This window comes from Oncorhynchus mykiss, chromosome 15 (genome assembly GCF_057628025.1).
Source record: "Oncorhynchus mykiss isolate SJ-2025 chromosome 15, ASM5762802v1, whole genome shotgun sequence".
Taxonomy (NCBI): Eukaryota; Metazoa; Chordata; class Actinopteri; order Salmoniformes; family Salmonidae; genus Oncorhynchus; species Oncorhynchus mykiss.
Window position 1 is genome coordinate 55548358 of NC_143036.1, and position 18949 is coordinate 55567306.

General features: G+C 44.9%; 1 protein-coding gene across 2 annotated transcripts; it reads right to left on the reverse strand.

Annotated features, from left to right (window-relative positions):
* Positions 1-476: 476 nt before the first annotated feature.
* LOC110490745 (hyaluronidase PH-20) lies at positions 477-7511 on the reverse strand. 2 transcript variants are annotated; one of them, XM_090199106.1, is made up of 7 exons: positions 7162-7511; positions 3995-5886; positions 3629-3795; positions 3042-3429; positions 2680-2838; positions 2394-2483; positions 477-1589 (listed from the first exon to the last, which is right to left on the reverse strand). In XM_090199106.1, the coding sequence occupies exons 2-7, from the start codon at positions 5876-5878 to the stop codon at positions 1164-1166; spliced, it is 3114 nt and encodes a 1037-aa protein (XP_090055232.1). In that variant the 5' UTR covers positions 5879-5886; positions 7162-7511; the 3' UTR covers positions 477-1163. The 2 variants fall into 2 exon arrangements, with proteins under 2 accessions (XP_090055232.1, XP_021419876.2); XM_021564201.3 differs by lacking the exon at positions 7162-7511 and having other exon boundaries at positions 3995-5170.
* Between the last annotated feature and the right edge of the window lie 11438 nt (positions 7512-18949).

Sequence of the window (18949 nt, forward strand, 5' to 3'; positions counted from 1 at the left end):
ACTTCTCCTTCTGGACTCATTATCTCCCTGCAGACTTCCTCTATTTGTTACAACAGTAAAACAATGATACTAACACAGTATTTAGTGTTGCTGCTTACTGCTTCACTGGTTCTCTGAGGTATCACTTGTCCATTTCCAGTTATAACACTCGCACACGCTCAAACTCTTAATAGGTCTAACTCCAGAAGTCTGGCTAAAATTCAAGGTCATTCTTTACAGAGTAAAGCAGGCTAACGCTTAAATTCCAAATATCTACAGTAATCTACTTTAATGCTTAATAAGGCTTTGGGCTCTACCGTGGTCTACCCCCCTCGAGTTTCAAGAAACTCCAAAGCAAGGCAGGAGTCATCCACACACACACTCAAGGTATATTATTATCAGGGCAGGGCAAGGAAAATCTCATATTACACTATTGGCCTTTAACTTTCATTACAGTCGTTCGCAATGAGTGGAGAAGAAACTATTAGTCTTGTCAATGTCAATGAATAAAATATTTATAACAACAGCTGTAATAGGTGCCTGTCTTCAAAACATCAACACCGTGAGGGTCAGTAGTGCAATGGTCAACCAATGACACTGTAGACAGAGAGTCGTGTTTTGATTTACATATGCACTCAAATGATATACAAATAACTACTGAAGGAATGTTGTCACAGATTAACCATCTCTACTTGCAAGAAACTCTTCTTTGTTCCAGTCGCAACATATCTATTTCCTGCCGAATGACATCAGTAGACCAGTGAGGAGCTTCATCATTGAACCTTATTAAGACACAGAGAAAACAGCGACCTGAAACACCCAGGTTTTACAGTACTGCATGGCACACTCTATTGTCCTTATCCGCAATCAACATCTGCATGAGATATTATTACCTTTATTTAACTAGGCAAGTCAGTTAAGAACAAATTCTTATTTTCAGTGGGTTAACTGCCTTGTTCAGGGGCAGAACGACAGATTTGTACCTTGTCAGCTAGGGGATTTGAACTTGCAACCTTTCGGTTCCTAGTCCGATGCTCTAACCACTAGGCTACCCTGCCGCACATCACTTACCTCTGATAATTATTACAGTATTATTATGAAGGTCAAACAAGAGACTTGGGCCATGTTACATAGGACACAGTCCAGTTACACAGGTCAACACTCATGATCCATCCATTGGTGTTTCAGTGTTTTTTCAAGTTCTCTTTAATGGTTGATTGTTCCATATCAGCGATCACTTTATTCAGTGTCTTAGTCTTGTCTGACAGACCCTGATGCTTCAGTCTAAACACCAGTGCTTTAGACAGGTGTATGGGCAGCTTGGGGGAACATGTCCGTCCTGCATAGCATTGACAGGTGAACCTCCTGGAGAAGAGAGTCAGGTCAGCCAGACTGGGCGTCCCCAGGACCATGTACGTGCCCCTGGCCCGGAGGATACGGAAGTTCCCTGAGGACAGGTGGAGGTAGTGGTCCGACTCGTAGTGCTTCCGGACGCAGCGCCCGTTCCCCTGGCACAGGAAGTCGCCGCAGAGCTGGGCGGCGGCTGTCACGTTGGCGACGTAGGGGTTGAGCGTGGTGGTGAGGTACGAGGAAAGAGCCTGACAGGACGCCTATGGGGAGGGAGAGAGAGAAAAAGCTCAGAGGAAATGAAAACTCTTCATGTCCACGCGTAGTGGTGAGGTACACCTAGTGAGGCTCACAGGACGCCCGTGGGAAGGGAGGGTGGAGGGAAGGAACAATACACCAAAGGAAGTCAAGTGGATTCATGTGTGCTGGAGTTTAACGTAATATTCTATTCATGGTGAGAATACTTTTTCCTGTTTTCGTATAGTTTTGTTGCTTAAAACAATGTTCTGTGTCCCAAATGGCACCCTATAAATGTCAGTGGCATTGGCTTTCAGTGTGAGTAGGGAGTATCACCTTGAGTGTGTATGTGTGTCAGAAGCCCTGTTTATACCTGGCTCTAGCATGCGTCCTTTGTCCTGATATTGTCTACATTCTGATTTTGCCCACATTTTCAGAACTATGTGAGGCTTTGGTATTAACATGTGACTCAAATCTGTCCATTGTGTCCACATTGTGACCAGATTTCCTTGTCCCTCCCTGTATGCATATTTATTTGTTTTAAGATACATATTAATGCCATAAGTTAATGGTGCCACCTGTCAAATATTTTAGAAGGCAGGATAAGGATGATTTAAATGGTTTCACCGTCCAGATCCATGTACACTTGTAAGATATCCAGACACAATGTGTGCCTGACCACCTCCGGAGGTGCTGAGCAAGATCTGATCACAATGCATCTTTTGATTGTCTACGTACACCTGCATGAAAATGTGGGCACAATCAGAATGTGGACAAGATGTGGACAAATGTCACAACCAGGTATGAACAGGGCTAGAGTATCACCTAACCTTGTCATCGTAGTCGGCACTGGCCCCCCACAGCACGGCTCCTGAGGCCCCCACGGCAGCACTCTCCCCGATGGTGCTGACCAGGTCCCCCTGGAGAACATCACACGGTTAAAGCAGGGTTATTATTACGGTGGTAGGGGGTATGACAGAGGTAACTGCACCTCATGACAACATTTCTCTGACCTCAGAACCCCACCATCACCCTGTTTCATGTGTCTGGGGGGGGGGGGGGGCTAGAGACTCGTTTAGGATTGGTCAAAAGCCTCTGTAAGAAGATATTTCTCACCTGGCTGAGGAAGCGTCTGTTCTGGTCGATGAAGACGGGTCGTGTGTACACGTAGACGGGTGCGGTGGTGGGCCGGGCGGGCAGGGCAGACACCCTCAGCGCCTCTTGGACTCGGTTTCTCACCAAGAGGGCGGCGCTATGCCTGTCCCCTAGAGACGCCTAAAAGAGGCACAACAACCCCATACGAGTTAGTCTCCCTTACCTTACCTACAAACTAGGAAGCACTACAAACTAGGAAGCACTTTAGTATAACCTGACAGACTAGATAGGAGATGGCAAAACCAAAACACATCTGGGGGTAGATGTTAGATTATGAATTAGTCATATCCTACCCACCCCCAACAAACAAAAAACATTCTTACCTGCAGGTATATAGAGGGGTAGAGTGCGGAACTTGCCTCCCACAGCCAGAGCAGCTCATCATTCTGCCCCATCACCTCCTTGGTACATCTCCCTGTGTATCCCGGCACCATCCATCCATGGTTATAACAGTTTGGGAAAAGGTAGAATCCCCACTGGTAGTTGGGCCTGAGGCGGCTACCCAAGGACAGAGTCTCTGCCATGTAGCTGCGGGCTGCTGCCTGGAACTGCTTCTTGGCCGTAGCCGTGGCCCGCCAGGCTGTGAGGGAGCGGTCCCTCTGGCGGGCATGGGTCACTGATAGGGTCCTGTAGATCCACTTGGAGCCCCAGTTCCTGGCCCACAGGGGGCGCCAGTCCTCCCAGTCGATCACAGCCAGGCCACGGGCCGTCCTGGAGGGAGGTGGTGGAGCAGTAAAGTTATAGACTTATTATGCACTGATCTAAGGTCAGTTTTGTGTCCCCAACTCTCCCTTAATGGTTAAGGTTAGTGTTTGAACATGGTGAGCTTAACATCGATCTGTGCCTAAGGGCAACCTCTACACGGTTAATAATTAAGGTTAGGGTTTTGGAGCTGATTCTAGGTCAGTACTTGGAGGGGATGTAGTAGTTGATGTCAGCCCGGGCCTTGGCCAGACTGGCCCTAAGGTTTCCTCTCTGGGGGATGCCTCCGTAGAATTGCTGCCTGGAAGGCAGGTCTACGTGGGGGTAGAGCCCCAGTCGGTCAGTATAGAACAGAGACAGGAACTGACCTGGCACCTAGAAACAGGGAGGAAGGAAGCACAGTAACGTTTTTGTTAGGAAAAAGTTATATCTTGTACTTCTCGCAATAAATCCCTGTTAGAACATTGAAGTATATGATTGTTTCAGGTTTGATGTGTCAAATATTGTTATGGACATCCTTCAATTTCAAACACGTTACCAGCTATCCAAGAGGAATGTACTTATTGTTTCTTACCTTGGCAGGTGTGGCCACGCCTCTGTAGGGGGAGGTGTCCAGGGAGATGTTGTACCTGTTACAGACCAGCTTTGGGATGTTCCAGGTCACTATGAAGGGCTCACGGTCAAATAGAGGGGGGGCAGTGTGGGGGAGAGGATGGGGGGTGGTTTTGGGCGGATGAGGAGTGGAGTTTTTGGGTAAGGGACGCGTGGTAGAGGGAAGAGGAGCCATTATTGTTTTGGGAAGAGAAGGAACAGTAGTTCTGGAGAGAGGAGGGGTGAAGACCTGAAAGAAATGAGGAGTGGTAGTTTTGGGACGTGGATGGGAAGTTTTGGGGAAGGGACTGGTGGTATGGGGGAGAGGAGGAGGAAGAGAAGGGGAGGTTTTGAGTAAAGGAGGTTTGGTCGTTTTGGGGAGACGAGGGCGGGATGTTTTGGGAAGGGGAGGGGTGGTATGGGGAGGTGGAGTAGGGGAGGTTTTGGGGGGGGGTGTGATGGTGGTTGTGAATAGGGGAGGGATGGTGGTGGAGGAAGTATAGAGGGGAGGAACGGGGAAGGACTGAGAGAAAGGAGAGGTGGAGATTTGGGGGAGAGGAGTGATGGTCATTTTGGGAGGACGGGGGCGGGCGGTTTTCGGGAGATGAGGAGTTGTAGTTTTGGGGAGACGAGGCCGAGAGGTTTTCGGGCGATGAGAGGAGAAGATTTTGGGGAGACGACGGCGATATGTTTTGGTTAGGTGATGGGAGGTATCGGGAAGAGGAGAGACAGTGGTTGTGAAGGAAGTGTAGGGGACAGGATAAGGGGAGAACTGAAAGAGAGAAGGGGTAGTGGTTTTGGGTAAAGGAGGCACAGTGATTTTGGGGAGACGAAGGTGGGAGATTTTGGGAAGACGAGTGGGGGAAATTATGGGGAGATGAGGAAAGGTAGTTTTGGGGGTTTTGGAAGAGGTTTTGGGTAGGGGAATGGTCATATAGGGAGTAGGAGCAGGGGAGGTTTTGGGAAGGAGAAGGGAGGTAGTTTTGGGGAGACGAGGGCGAGAGATTTTGGGGAGACAAGGGTGAGAGGTTATGTGGAGACAAGGGCGAGAGGTTTTGGGGAGATGAGTCAGGGAGGTTTTTGGGAGGGGACTGGCTATGTCGGGGAGAAGAGAAGGAGATGTTTTGGGGAGACGAGGGCGGTAGGTTTCGGGGGGATGAGGGCGGTAGGCTTTGGGGGGACGACGGCGGTAGGTTTGGTTTAGGGGAGGCAAGGTATTGAGGACGGGAGGAGGGGAGGTTTTGGGGAAAGGAGGGACAGTTTTTGTGGAGAGGGGAAGTATGGTGGTGGAGGTGGTGTAAGAGAGAGGAGTAGGCGAGGACTGAGAGACAGGAATTATGATTGCTTTGGAGAGAAGTGGACGAGGGGTTTTGAGCAGATGAGTGGGGGAGATTTTGGGGAGACGCAGGCGGGAAGTTCTGGGGAGGGGACTGGTCGTATAGAGAGGAATAGGAAGGGAAGTTTTGGGGAGACGAGGGCGGGAGGGTTTTTGGAGGAGGCGTGTAGTATGGGGGAGTCGAGGGCGGAAAGTTTTGGGTTTGGTACGGGTGGTATGAGGTAGAGTAGCATGGGAGCTTTTGGGAAGAGGAGGAACAGTGGTTTTGGAGAGGAGTGAGATGGTGGCGTATGGGAGAGGAGAGGGCGAGGACTGAGAGAGAGGAAGGGTTAAGGTGGTGAAGGAAGTTTGACGTTGGAGCTGGGGGGATGTGGAAGTGTGGGTGAGAGGAGAGGTGGCCGTAAGTGTAAGAGAAGGGCTGGAGGTTGTTGGAGGTAGGAGGGTAGTGGAGCTGATGACACCCAGGAGAGAGAGGGTGAAGGCGGACAGCAGCAGTACAAAGCCCCTGCTCTTCTGGATGTACCAACCCATCCTTTCTCCTGTGGAGGAGAAACATTCAGCAAAGAAACAGACAACAAACTGTCAGTAGGAAGTGTACTGCGTATAGAGCATATATACTGTACAGATTTACAGATGGCTGTTTGTTTTAGTCATTTAGAACTTACAGTCATTTAGAATTTTAGTCATTTAGAACTTATAGTCATTTAGAACTTATAGTCATTTAGAACTTACAGTCATTTAGAACTTATAGTCATTTAGAACTTACAGTCATTTAGAACTTACAGTCAATTAGAACGTACAGTCATTTAGAACATAGTCATTTAGAACTTATAGTCATTTGGAACTTACAGTCATTTAGAACTTACAGTCATTTAGAACATAGTCATTTAGAACTTACAGTCATTTAGAACTTACAGTCATTTAGAACTTACAGTCAATTAGAACTTACAGTCATTTAGAACTTACAGTCATTTAGAACATAGTCATTTAGAACTTACAGTCATTTAGAACTTACAGTCATTTAGAACATAGTCATTTAGAATTTACAGTCATTTAGAACTTACAGTCATTTAGAACTTACAGTCATTTAGAACATAGTCATTTAGAACTTACAGTCATTTAGAACTTATAGTCATTTAGAACTTACAGTCATTTAGAACTTAGTCATTTAGAACTTACAGTCATTTAGAACTTACAGTCATTTAGAACATAGTCATTTAGAACTTACAGTCATTTAGAACTTACAGTCATTTAGAACTTACAGTCATTTAGAACTTACAGTCATTTAGAACTTACAGTCATTTAGAACATAGTCATTTAGAACTTACAGTCATTTAGAACTTATAGTCATTTAGAACTTACAGTCATTTAGAACTTAGTCATTTAGAACTTACAGTCATTTAGAACTTACAGTCATTTAGAACATAGTCATTTAGAACTTACAGTCATTTAGAACTTACAGTCATTTAGAACTTACAGTCATTTAGAACTTACAGTCATTTAGAACTTCTACAGACATTTATTTGTTTCACAGAGAGATTTGTATCGTCTTAACAATCTTCTCACAAACATTTTTCAATCCCTTTCCCCATGTCCTTAAATGAACCTCCTTGGCTAAAGGTTGTTGCCATGTCAGAATGCTGGCTATGGCAGCTGAGTGCCAGCCTCAAAGATGCCCACAAAGATGGCTGGCACTGTATGGAAGAACTGCCATGGAACTGCCATTTGGATAATCACTATCCCTTATCCCTAGCCTGCCAAGCCAAACCCACAGATAGACATAACGACAAGGTAAAAGACAGACGACACAGTACCTGGTCATCCCTTCACATCAGGTCTTAACCACAGCTCCTTGATCTGACGACACTCTGGATCCAACGAAGACACCTTGGCTTTTGGAGAAATGGCTTTCGCACCTCATCGGACCAGACTAAGAAGGTACTGTAAAAACAACCTTCTGGGTATCCTATACAGAGGAGACTAGACCCATTTCCTACACAGACCAACAGGAGGGAGGAGAAAGCTGGGCAGAGCTGTGTATAAGGATGCACCCACCACTGCCTGTTTGTCTATCAAGAATAACTTGTTATGGTCTGCACCAGCCAAGTTGGTCTTGGAGCAAGAGAGGATGAGACACCTGGGTGTGAGGTTGTGGAGCGTGTACTGTTTTAACCTCTGTAGCAAACAGTCTGGGACCGGGGGCAGGGACCGGGGGCAGGAGCTTGGCCGGAGTAAATACGGATTGTTAAGAGGATCGGCTGAGGCAGCATATGGGACTAGGGCTAGGTTACGCTGGGGTATGGGGGTTCGGCAGGGGATGGAGATTGTGATCGATAAGAAGATTGGTAAGGGGATCTTGAAGGGGATGAGCTGGGGCTGCATATGGAGTTGGGACTGAGATTGGGACTGGACAGAGCATCACAAACAGTTTATGCTTTTGTATTTATAGCAGTATTTCCGAATGCCTTACTCATTCTGATTTGATTGCCTTTACACTGCACTGAATCAAAGCCGCCTTAAAATAGAGGTGTCACATGTCACAGTCAACCACACAGGGGTTCCGGTTATGAAACTGGGCTAGTTATCAAAGCACTGTAGCTGTGTAGTAATCTAAATCAGTGAGACTTCCTGAACCTGACAGTCTGAGGAAGAGCTTATAACAATTGTAACTTTCTATTGTCTGGTTCAGAGCACGTTGTTTCGGTCATCTCCAGTACGCAGCTCGATGGGAACACTGGTTATCTGTGCAGCGCTCCGCTCTGGCCAGACTAGTTGTCTATGCAGACCATCTCACACCTCAGTGACAGGAGAGAGGAGCGGACCATTACGTAATAGATCCTACACTGAATGTTGTTTAGAGACTCACTAGCAGCAACACCACTGTAGTCCGGGGTGTCAAACGTGTTTGTGGGAACAGACATGTTTTTCCTCCTAGGCCTCCAACGCGACAATGCGATTCAGACACTGATGAATACATACTTCTTTCAGGCATGGAAAGGGCAAGCTGGGAGAGGGTGGGAGGTATTGCAGCTTACGGTACATTATTGTGAGGTCAAATGTAAGGTAGACATACAGGCTGGAGGGTTCACGTAGAACTGAGAAACCATAATAAACCATAAATCATTAGACAAAATGGCCAGGGCTTGAATGCAGAGTCTTGAATGTAGTACAAGTATTGAATGTAGTTAGTACGATATGAAATGATAGTAAAACAACAACAGACTCATTTTGAAATGAAGATGGGCTATACTTTATGAATCGTGATAGACTAAATTCCTCTGAATCTATTGAGGACATAGCACTGGCAGCACACCTCATGTTCTCTCTTTTCGCACAAGGAACTCTGTGACATATGACCTCTGACCTGGTAATACTGGCTTACTATAGGATTACAGTCATAGGGCTGGGGAGTGGTCGACGGTGACGGTGATGGGGGAGGACACGTGCCAGGGCCACAGGCACAGGGTTCTGATGGGGGATGGGAGGTGGACGTGGGGAGGTCAGAAATACAATTACATTGTATGATGTTAAAGAGCACATGTCGAACTCATTCCATGGAGGGCCAAGTGTCTGCAGGTTTTCGCTCCTCCCTTGTACTGAATTGATGAACTAAGGTCAGTAATTAGTAAAGAACTCCCCTCACCTGGTTGTCTAGGTATTAATTGACAGGAAAAATCAAAAACCCACAGACACTAGGCCCTCCATGGAATGAGTTTGACACCCCTGTTACAGAGGGTTAATGTATTATTTCACATACAGTGGGGCAAAAAAGTACTTAGTCAGCCACCAATTGTGCAAGTTCTCCCAATAACAAAATGAGAGAGGCCTGTAATTTTCATCATAGGTACACTTCAACTATGACAGACAAAATGAGGGAAAAAAATCCAGAAAATCACATTGTAGGATTTTTAATGAATTTATTTGCAAATTATGGTGGAAAATAAGCATTTGGTAACCTACAAACAAGCAAGATTTCTGGCTCTCACAGACCTGTAACTTCTTCTTTAAGAGGCTCCTCTGTCCTCCACTCATTACCTGTATTAATGTCACCTGTCTGAACTTGTTTTCAGTATAAAATACACCTGTCCACAACCTCAAACAGTCACACTCCAAACTCCACTATGGCCAAGACCAAAGAGCTGTCAAATGACACCAGAAACAAAATTGTAGACCTGCACCAGGCTGGGAAGACTGAATCTGCAATAGGTAAGCAGCTTGGTTTGAAGAAATCAACTGTGGGACCAATTATTAGGAAATGGAAGACATACAATACCACTGATAATCTCCCTCGATCTGGGGCTCCACGCAAGATATCACCCCGTGGGGTCAAAATGATCACAAGAACGGTAAGCAAAAATCCCAGAACCACACACGGGGACCTAGTGAATGACCTGCAGAGAGCTGGGACCAAAGTAACAAAGCCTACCATCAGTAACACGCCAGGGACTCAAATCCTGCAGTGCCAGACGTGTCCCCCTGCTTAAGCCAGTACATGTCCAGGCCAGTCTGAAGTTTGCTAGAGAACATTTGGATGATCCAGAAGAAGATTGGGAGAATGTCATATGGTCAGATCAAACCAAATTATAACTTTTTGGTAAAAACTCAACTCGTCGTGTTTGGAGAACAAAGAATGCTGAGTTGCATCCAAGTAACACCATACCTACTGTGAAGCATGGGGGTGGAAACATCATGCTTTGGGGCTGTTTTTCTGCAAAGGGACCAGGACGACTGATCCGTGTAAAGGAAAGAATGAATGGGGACATGTATCGTGAGATTTTGAGTGAAAACCTCCTTCCATCAGCAAGGGCATTGAAGATGAAACGTGGCTGGGTCTTTCAGCATGACAATGATCCCAAACACACCGTCCGGGCAACGAAGGAGTGGCTTCGTATGAAGCATTTCAAGGTCCTGGAGTGGCCTAGCCAGTCTCCAGATCTCAACCCCATAGAAAATCTTTGGAGGGAGTTGAAAGTCCGTGTTGCCCAGCAACAGCCCCAAAACATCACTGCTCTAGAGGAGATCTGCATGGAGGAATGGGCCAAAATACCAGCAACAGTGTGTGAAAACCTTGTGAAGACTTACAGAAAACGTTTGACCTCTGTCATTGCCAACAAAGGGTATATAACAAAGTATTGAGATAACCTTTAGTTAAAGACCAAATGTGATTTTCTGGATTTTTTTCCTCATTTTGTCGGTCATAGTTGAAGTGTACCTATGATGAAAATTACAGGCCTCTCTCATCTTTTTAAGTTGGAAAACTTGCCCAATTGGTGGCTGACTAAATACTTTTTACATTGTTGACATTGTCTTTTGAGAAGACAAAGTCAGAGAGAATTTGCATGTGAGTGACTTTCCGGTACATTTTCAAATCCAACCACAAGATGGTGCTCCTGGTATGACATATGCATGGGGTTGTGGTGGCTAAATTGTCCAATATAATTGTCCCAATACAATTTCCATCCTAATCCTTCCGCCATAATGGAGAGAGGTGAACTGTTAGTCTTGATGCAAACGAATCCAATGTCCAGAGTTTGATTCAAGTCGAAATATAAGAATCCATGTATTTGTCGTTCTTCTTGTTACAAAAATGTTACGAAAAATCGAACAAAGCTAAATTGTTCAATTCAAACCAAAGAAACAAACAACATGCATGGTTTGGTATGGTCAAATGAGTGTGTGCTGCCATTGCAGTCACTCCGAAGACGTGGATGTCGATTAAGGCAGCCCCCTGCACCTCTCTGATTCAGAGGGGTTGGGTTAAATGTGGAAGACACGTTTCAGTTGAATGCATTCAGTTGTACAACTGACTGGGTATCCCCCTTTCCTTTCCCTTTCCCGATAGGCCTTGGAGCCTGTAGACATTTGAACTGTGTTCCCCTTCAGTCGAGGGGGATATACACACCTGAAGATGAATGGCAGTAACACATAAAAATATACAATATAAGATATTAGAGTTAGAATAGTAGAATACACAAGGTGCCGTTTTGGAATGTGGCTGTGCATCAGAAGTTTTTCACTTGTGATGTCAGTCACTGGGATTCACTCAATTAGTCACCATCCCCATTGATTTTGTTAGTCACTCTCGCTCAGATATCATATTAAAAACTGCAATCGTTTTTCTCCACCCAATGAGTTGTACAATTGTAAAATGGGGGGAGCAACACAATTGACCTTAGGGGCCCCAAAAGGCTAGGGCTGGCTCTGACTGCATGTAGAACCGTGAGCCACCGCAACCCCTCAGGATGAATTCATGTTTCTGGTGGCCCCCACCCCCGTCAGAGTTGCCCAAGCTCTGACAAAGACGGAACCTTTTTCTTATTTTTTTCTTTCCAATGCAATGCTATTTTCACAGGTTCCTCACTCAGCCTTTTCCTGTAGATGTCCCTTTCATACCTTTTAGTGTTACTTTTTTTTTGTATTTAGTTTTTTACCCCTTTTTCGTGATATACAGTTGGTAGTTACAGTCTTGTCCCATCGCTGGAGAGGCAAAGGTCGAGAGCCATGCGTCCTCCGAAACACTGCTTCTTGACACGCTACTTGCTTAATCCGGAAGCCAGCCGCACCAAGGCGTCGGAGGAAACACCTTAGGAAACGCCCGCCACAGGAGTCACTAGAGCGAGACGGGACAAGGACATCCCAGCCGACCGGCCAAACCCTCCCCTAACCCGGACAAAGCTGGACCAATTATGTGTGTGACACAGCCCGGGATCGAACCCGGATCTGTAGTGATGCCTCAAGCACTGCTGCGCCTCTCGGGAGGCCTTTTAGTATTCATTTGTGCAGTTGAATGAGTGAATGAGTGGAGAAGGGAAAAAAGAAGGGCTATATTATATGATCTTTATTTCTGCCTAGTATATACTGCCATCTTGTGGTACAGTTATATCTCACCTATCTGTCTCTGATCTCTATCTCTCCCTCTATATCTCTCCCTATGTCTCTCTCTGATCTCTCTATCTCTCCCTCTGTCACTCTCTGATCTCTCCCTCTATCTCTCTCTGATCTCTGTCTCCCTTCCTGTCTCATACGAACTATAATTTTCTTCATTCATTAAGTTACATAATCAATTATTTCTGTTCTGTGGGCATTTGAGGAACTGACCTGGTTGCTGCATTACTCTCCCCTCACTTCCCATCGCTCTGTGTGTGAGGAGAGCACTGGTATGGCAAGGGCCGTGTGTGTTTAAAGTTTCACGTTTTTTTAGTAGTCCTGTACATGGGATGCACACCGTCCAGCGAAATGCTTACATGCAGGTTCCTTCTCGACAATGCTACCACAGTAACAAATAATAAAAGAAAGGAATACGAACAAAGTCAATGGCAGTAGAATAGAATAAACATTTTATCATAAGTGTAATACAGGAAGGCACAATTTATAGCCCAATATGTACAAGTGTTTTGGAGACGGGGACCTTGGGGGGCAAGTGTTTAAATTGTGCAGTATTTAGCAATAATAATAAAAGAGTCTGGTAGCAGCAGTTGTGATATGTGTGTAGCATGAATGTATGTGGGTGTGTGCGTGTTAGGGTTGAGTAGTGGGAACCGGGTTATAGAGATTTCCCAGACCAGATTTCCACTCCCTTTTCCCAGGACATTTCTCCCGCGCTGCAGACAGCTGAATAGGTCTCCTAATACAGGAGTATTAAATGCCTAGTGCACTACTTTTATTAATATTTTTTTTTTTACTTACCTTTTTTTTGTGGGGGGGGGGGGTGCTGCAGCTACTTCCTGCGGATATGGGGTTATACATAAGCTTCTAACTTATAGCCTCTGTCTTTTGCACAATTTGCACCTGCGCTCCCGTGGACTTGCTTCCTAAAAAACGCTCCTTTTCTCTTGGAGTCTCCCCCCCCCAACAAAAAGAAAAAACCTAGACTAGAATAGCTTGCTGGGCATTTTTCTTTAGCATTTCTTATACTAATAGAATACTTGTAGAGGGATGCAAGCTCTTGATTGCTCCATGTTAAATACAGCAGCCAATAGAACTCACTGGGAGTCTGAAAGAAGAGAAAAAACACAATGGCGGTAGGCTATCGCAGTTATTTATTCAGACCCATAACCATTCACTCTAACCGAAGAGAAGTGAAAGCCTTCTGCATTTTATTCTAGTTTTATTCAAGCATGTCATTAGAACAATGAAGATAAGGAAAACACAACTTATTTCATTTAACTGTTGAAAGCAAAGAAGGGACGAAGCAACAATCGAGAGAGAAAGGAGAACAACAAGGGGAAATATTATGAAAGTACAGCACCTGTCAAAAGCTTGGACACACCTACTCATTCAAGGGTTTTTCTTTATTTATTGTACTGTATAATGTAGGAGGTATATTTTGGGTCATTGTGTAAGAACCGACTCTGGAGTAGAGAAGCAGGTACGGAGAGTGAACATTTAATTTTGCACAGAAATGGAACAGGAAAGGAAAAGCGTAAGAACTGAGTAACAAACAAACAAAAAAAAAAAAATGTAATCCTGAAGCAGGGAACAGAGCTGGGGAACAGACAGATATAGGGGAGGTAATGAGACAGGTGATTGAGTCCAGGGGAGTGCAATAATTTGCTGATGAGCGTGACGAGGGAAGCAGATGTGCGTAATGATGGTGGCAGGAGTACGTAGTGCTGGGCAGCCTTGCACCCTCGAGCGCATGAAGGAAGAGTGGGAACAGGCGTGACACATTGTCCTGTTGAAAAACAAATGATAGTCCCACTAAGCGCAAACCAGATGGGATGGCGTATCACTGCAGAATGCTGTGGTAGACATGCCGCCTTGAATTCTAAATAAATCACAGACAGTGTCACCAGCAAAGCACCCCCCACACCATCACACCTCCTCCTCCATGCTTCACGGTGGGAACCACACATGCGGAGATCATCCGTTCACCTGCTCTGCATCTCACAAAGACACAGAGGATGGAACCAAAAATCTCAGATTTGGACTCACCAGACCAAAGGACAGATTTCCACCGGCCTAATGTCCACTGCTTGTGTTTCTTGGCCCAAGCAAGTCTCTTCTTATTATTGGTGTCCTTTAATAGTGGTTTCTTTGCAGCAATTTGACCATGAAAGCCTGATTCACATAGTCTCCTTTGAACAGTTGATGTTGAGATGTGTCTGTTACTTAATTTGAACTCTGTGAAGCATGTATTTGGGCTGCAATCTGAGGTGCAGTTAACTCTAATGAACTTATCCTCTGCAGCAGAGGTAACTCTGGGTCTTCCTTTCCTGTGGCGGTCCTCATGAGAGCCAGTTTCATCATAGTGCTTGATGGTTTTTGCGACTGCACTTGAAGAAACTTTCAAAGTTCTTGAAATTTTCTGCATTGACTGAAATTCATTTCTTAAAGTAATGATGGACTGACTCTTTGCTTATTTGAGCTGTTCTTCCCATAGTTTAGTCTTTTACCAAATAGGGCCAAATATCTTCTGTATACCATCCCTACCTTGTCACAACACAACTGATCGCGTTAAGAAGGAAAGAATTTCCACTAATCATCTTTTAACAAGGCACACCTGTTCATTGAAATGCATTCCAGGTGACTGCCTCATGAAGTTGGTTGAGAGAATGCCAAGAGTGTGCAAAGCTGTCATCAAGGCAAAGGGTGGCTACTTTGAAGAATTTCAAATATAAAATATATTTTGATATGTTTAACACCTTTTGGTTACTACATGATTCCATATGTGTTATTGCATAGTTTTGAGGTCTTCGCTATTATTATACGATGTAGAAAATAGTAAAAATAAAGAAAAACCCTTGAATGAGTAGGAGTGTCCTAACTTTTGACTGGTTCTGTATATGTCACCCTCCTAATTATACAATTTTTAAAACGTTCCTATTAAAATGACATTCATAGCCTATAATTGTAACTTGGAAGGCAGCATGTCCTGAACCAGCAACGCAAGTTCTCTCCCAGCTTCATGGTTTAAAGAGGTGTGTAATTCCAGTACATATAATACAGTATAATACAATACAGAAAAGTAATACAGTCCACAAAATTAGCCTATTGGAGCTTGTTTCGTTTCTTTTCCCAAGAGAGCGTTGCTGCATTTGTGGGCTTTTATGTTTTTCTGTCATGCATTATGTGAGGTAGCATACTGTATATCATAGGCTATTTATTGGATAAATAGCTTTTTTGGGCTTGGGATCATAAAATCTACTTGAAGTAGGGCTCATAAAATATCTTTAATGTATGGCTCGTCAGGCTCAGGTAGCATCAGGCTTGAATCTTCATGCTGGTCAAAGCTCTAATCAAATCCAGACATATTTATATGCTTTAGAATGACACTTCTGATTTTGGCGGGAAATACTGGGTTACCTGGGAGAAAAGTGATCTATTCTCGGGATGGAACATTTATAAATACCGGGAAAATATTCAACCCTAGTGTGTGTGTGTGTGTGTGTGTGTGTGTGTGTGTGTGTGTGTGTGTGTGTGTGTGTGTGTGTGTGTGTGTGTGTGTGTGTGTGTGTGTGTGTGTGTGTGTGTGTGTGTGTGTACGTGACTGAGTGAGTGCATGTGTGCTAAGGTGCAGGTGGTCAGTCCAGTTTGAGTGTTCAGCTGTCTAATGGCCTGTAGACAGAAACTGTCTCTGAGCATTTTAGTATCAGACCTAATGATCCGTTGCCGTCTGCCTGACAGTAAGGGAGTGAACTGCTCGTGGCCGGGGTGTGTGGTGTCCTTGATGATGCTACGGGCCTTCCTCAGGCACCATTTTGAGTAGATGTCCAGGAGGGTTGGGAGCACGGTCCCAGTAATGTAGTGGGTCGTCTTCACCATCCGCTGGAGGGTCTTGTGGTCCTGGACGGAGCAATTCCCGAAACCAGGTCGTGATGCATTCTGTCAGGACGCTCTCGATGTTAAGCAGTATTTGGAGAGCACCCTAGTCGGCATGCCGAATTTCTTCAGCCGCCTTAGGAAGTAGAGACGCTGTTGCGCCCTCTAGACAAGAGTGGTGGTTTTGTTGGTCCATGTCAAGTCCTCGGTGATGCAGAGGAACTTAAAACTCTGACTCTTTCTTTTGCAGTCCTGTTGATGTGGATCGGAGCATGTTCCTTTGGTTTGCTGACGTTGAGGGCGAGGTTGTCCAGGGGTCTCTGAGGTAGCGCAACGCATGAGAAGAAAAGTGACAAACACAACGTAGGAGTGCAGCAGACAGAGTAAAAAGCCAAGAAGCCTACTATCTATGGTGGTGAAATGGACAGCGCTCTCCAAGGTGCTGATTCATTAAAATTATTTTAGACGTCACTGCGGAATATGTACTATGAACACATGCTCGAGCAGAGCTGTGGGGCTTACCCAAGTCTGAATCTCTTACAGCCTTTCAAGACATCAATGTACAGCAACATTTTTAGATGTCACTGCAGAACACCCATCATATGCATATAGAGCCCCACAGTGGAGGTGTCATAATACCCATAAAGCCAAGCAGTCAAACAGGGAAATGGTTCCAATTGTTTTTCCACCATTCATTTTTCCCATAGGGGAAAATTAAAATAAGGGCTGTGTTTCGTGAAGGCTTACCCTGGGGTGACGTTTTGAAAACCATGGAAATCTCGTTCAGACAAGGTGACTTTGATCAATATATTCATCTCAATTTACTCTCAGATTCTAAAATGCTAATTAGCATCAAAGCAGCCATCGTGCAAAACTATAAATCCTTGCAAGCACCTTCAAGTCATCTCTATCTGATACTTTTGCTAACAGGTATTTTGTCAATTTGAAACTTCCACAAGACAGTTCCCAGAATTGTCCATTTAAAGACATTTTCCCAATGTATTCAATACTACATTTAGCTAACATTCAATAGTTAATCCAGAGATTTCTTACCTTTGCCTCAAGTCATAAGTTTCGTCCAGATCATCATGAAATTTGTAGTTATTTATTTTAGACACATTAGCAGCTAATTAGCATTTCATTTTTGGGGGGGTAAATACAGGCAAATATATTTCTAAAAGTCATATCGTCCTAGAGAGATTTACACAGTTATCAAAATGTCAGGCCAGAGTTAGCGTACACAAAACACAGCCCTTATTTTAAGTGTTTCTAAAATCCCCTATGTTGTTGCCGATCCTTGCGGCCTGTGGTCTGCCTGTCAGGAAGTCCAGGGTCCAGTTGCAAAGGGTGGTGTCCAGACCCAGGCTCTGAGCTCTGAGCTTGGAGGGAACAATAGTGCTGAATGCTGAATTGTAGTCAATGAACAGCATTCTCACATGGGGTGTTCATCTTGTCCAAATGTGTAAGGGTCGTGTGAATAGCGATGGAAATGGCATCTCCCGTGGATCTGTTGTAGCGGTAGGCAAAATGGAGTGGGTCCAGTGTGCCTGGCATGCTGACCTTGGTGTGGCCCATGACCAGCCTCTCGAAGCACTTCCTGATTACCGGGGTGAGTGCCATGGAGCGATAGTCATTTGGGCATGTCACCTTGTTTTTCTTGGGCACTGGGACAATGTGTGTGTGTGTGTGCGTGTGTGTGCTTGATCACTGAGGCCAGGGTTTGCATTGTAGCTGTGTCTGTGGTGGCTCCATCTCTTACAATGTTCACTCTTGGGTCTGTTTTCTTTCTGTGGGAGTTTGCTGTAACTCTTCTTGGGGCATTGAGATTTTACAGAACACTCTCTGAGGAGGACAAGGAGTTGTAGTTCAATCAAGTGGACGGATTGATGAGCTGCCCCTGAGCTACAAAGATGAAGGGTCAAGTATCCTGAATAGGCATGGAGTTTCAGGCATGGATGGGGCTCCATGCCTGAAGTTTGAAAATTCACATGACTCTGTTACTGGCACAGCCTGGTCAGTTTAGTCATTATACATTTCACAAGATGCCTCATCTCAAGTTGATTGGGAGTGAACCTTGGAAGACCTATTGTCCGTCTGACTTCCCATTCCTTCAAATCCTATTATGTAATCTAATCCTAGAGGTTAGAGTTTCCAGAGCACTGAAAACATTATCAGTGTTGTGTGTGTTTGTGTGTGCAGTTCAGTAGCCTGGTCCCATCTGCATGCCCTGCTTTAGCCAACTATTCTGACAACAATGGCATGCATGACACCAACGATCAGAGAAGCTGGTTAAAACACAAACAGATCTGAGATCAGTTTAATGGGCCACAGCCCTGACTCTTCAGTCATCATCAGACAGAGCATACTGTAGTTGATCAGCTAACCTGACCTAGGTCTACTCCCAAACAGTCTGTATGTCAACTCTCTCTCTCTCATTTGGTGACATACTCTTAAGATCCTTGTGATTCGTACCAAAGAATGGTGAGAATGGTGAGAAACCATAAAGCACCCAATGATATTGAAAAATCACAAAAGACGGTGTCCGAATGTTGACAGCCAAGTTACCTTATAACACACATCCCTGTCCTTAATTCGATCCAGCTGTAATTTGTGACTGCAGGGCTCTCCTTTGTGCTCAGCTCAGTCCCAACCACAGGGAAACACCTCAGAACACTGAGGGATGTGAAACGGTGTAACTCTACTCAGAAAACCAAGTTTACATCAGTAACGCCCCATTCTCTTGGCTTGGTTTGTGTTTCGTTGGCTTTACCACTACTGCCCTTTAGAGACAATACAACAGAGCTGTCATTGTACTTAAGTGAGCAGTTAGCCTCGTCCTCT

What these genes read in the sequence shown, in the direction of transcription:
- LOC110490745 (XM_090199106.1), bottom strand. Translation starts at nt 5,878, where the DNA reads ATGGGTTGGTACATCCAGAAGAGCAGGGGCTTTGTACTGCTGCTGTCC. An exon ending in GCGTGGCCACACCTGCCAAG is followed by an intron (nt 3,796 to 3,994) that starts GTAAGAAACAAT and finishes CCCTGTTTCTAG; the next exon opens with GTGCCAGGTCAGTTCCTGTC. An exon ending in GTGCCGACTACGATGACAAG is followed by an intron (nt 1,590 to 2,393) that starts GTTAGGTGATAC and finishes CCCTCCCCATAG; the next exon opens with GCGTCCTGTCAGGCTCTTTC.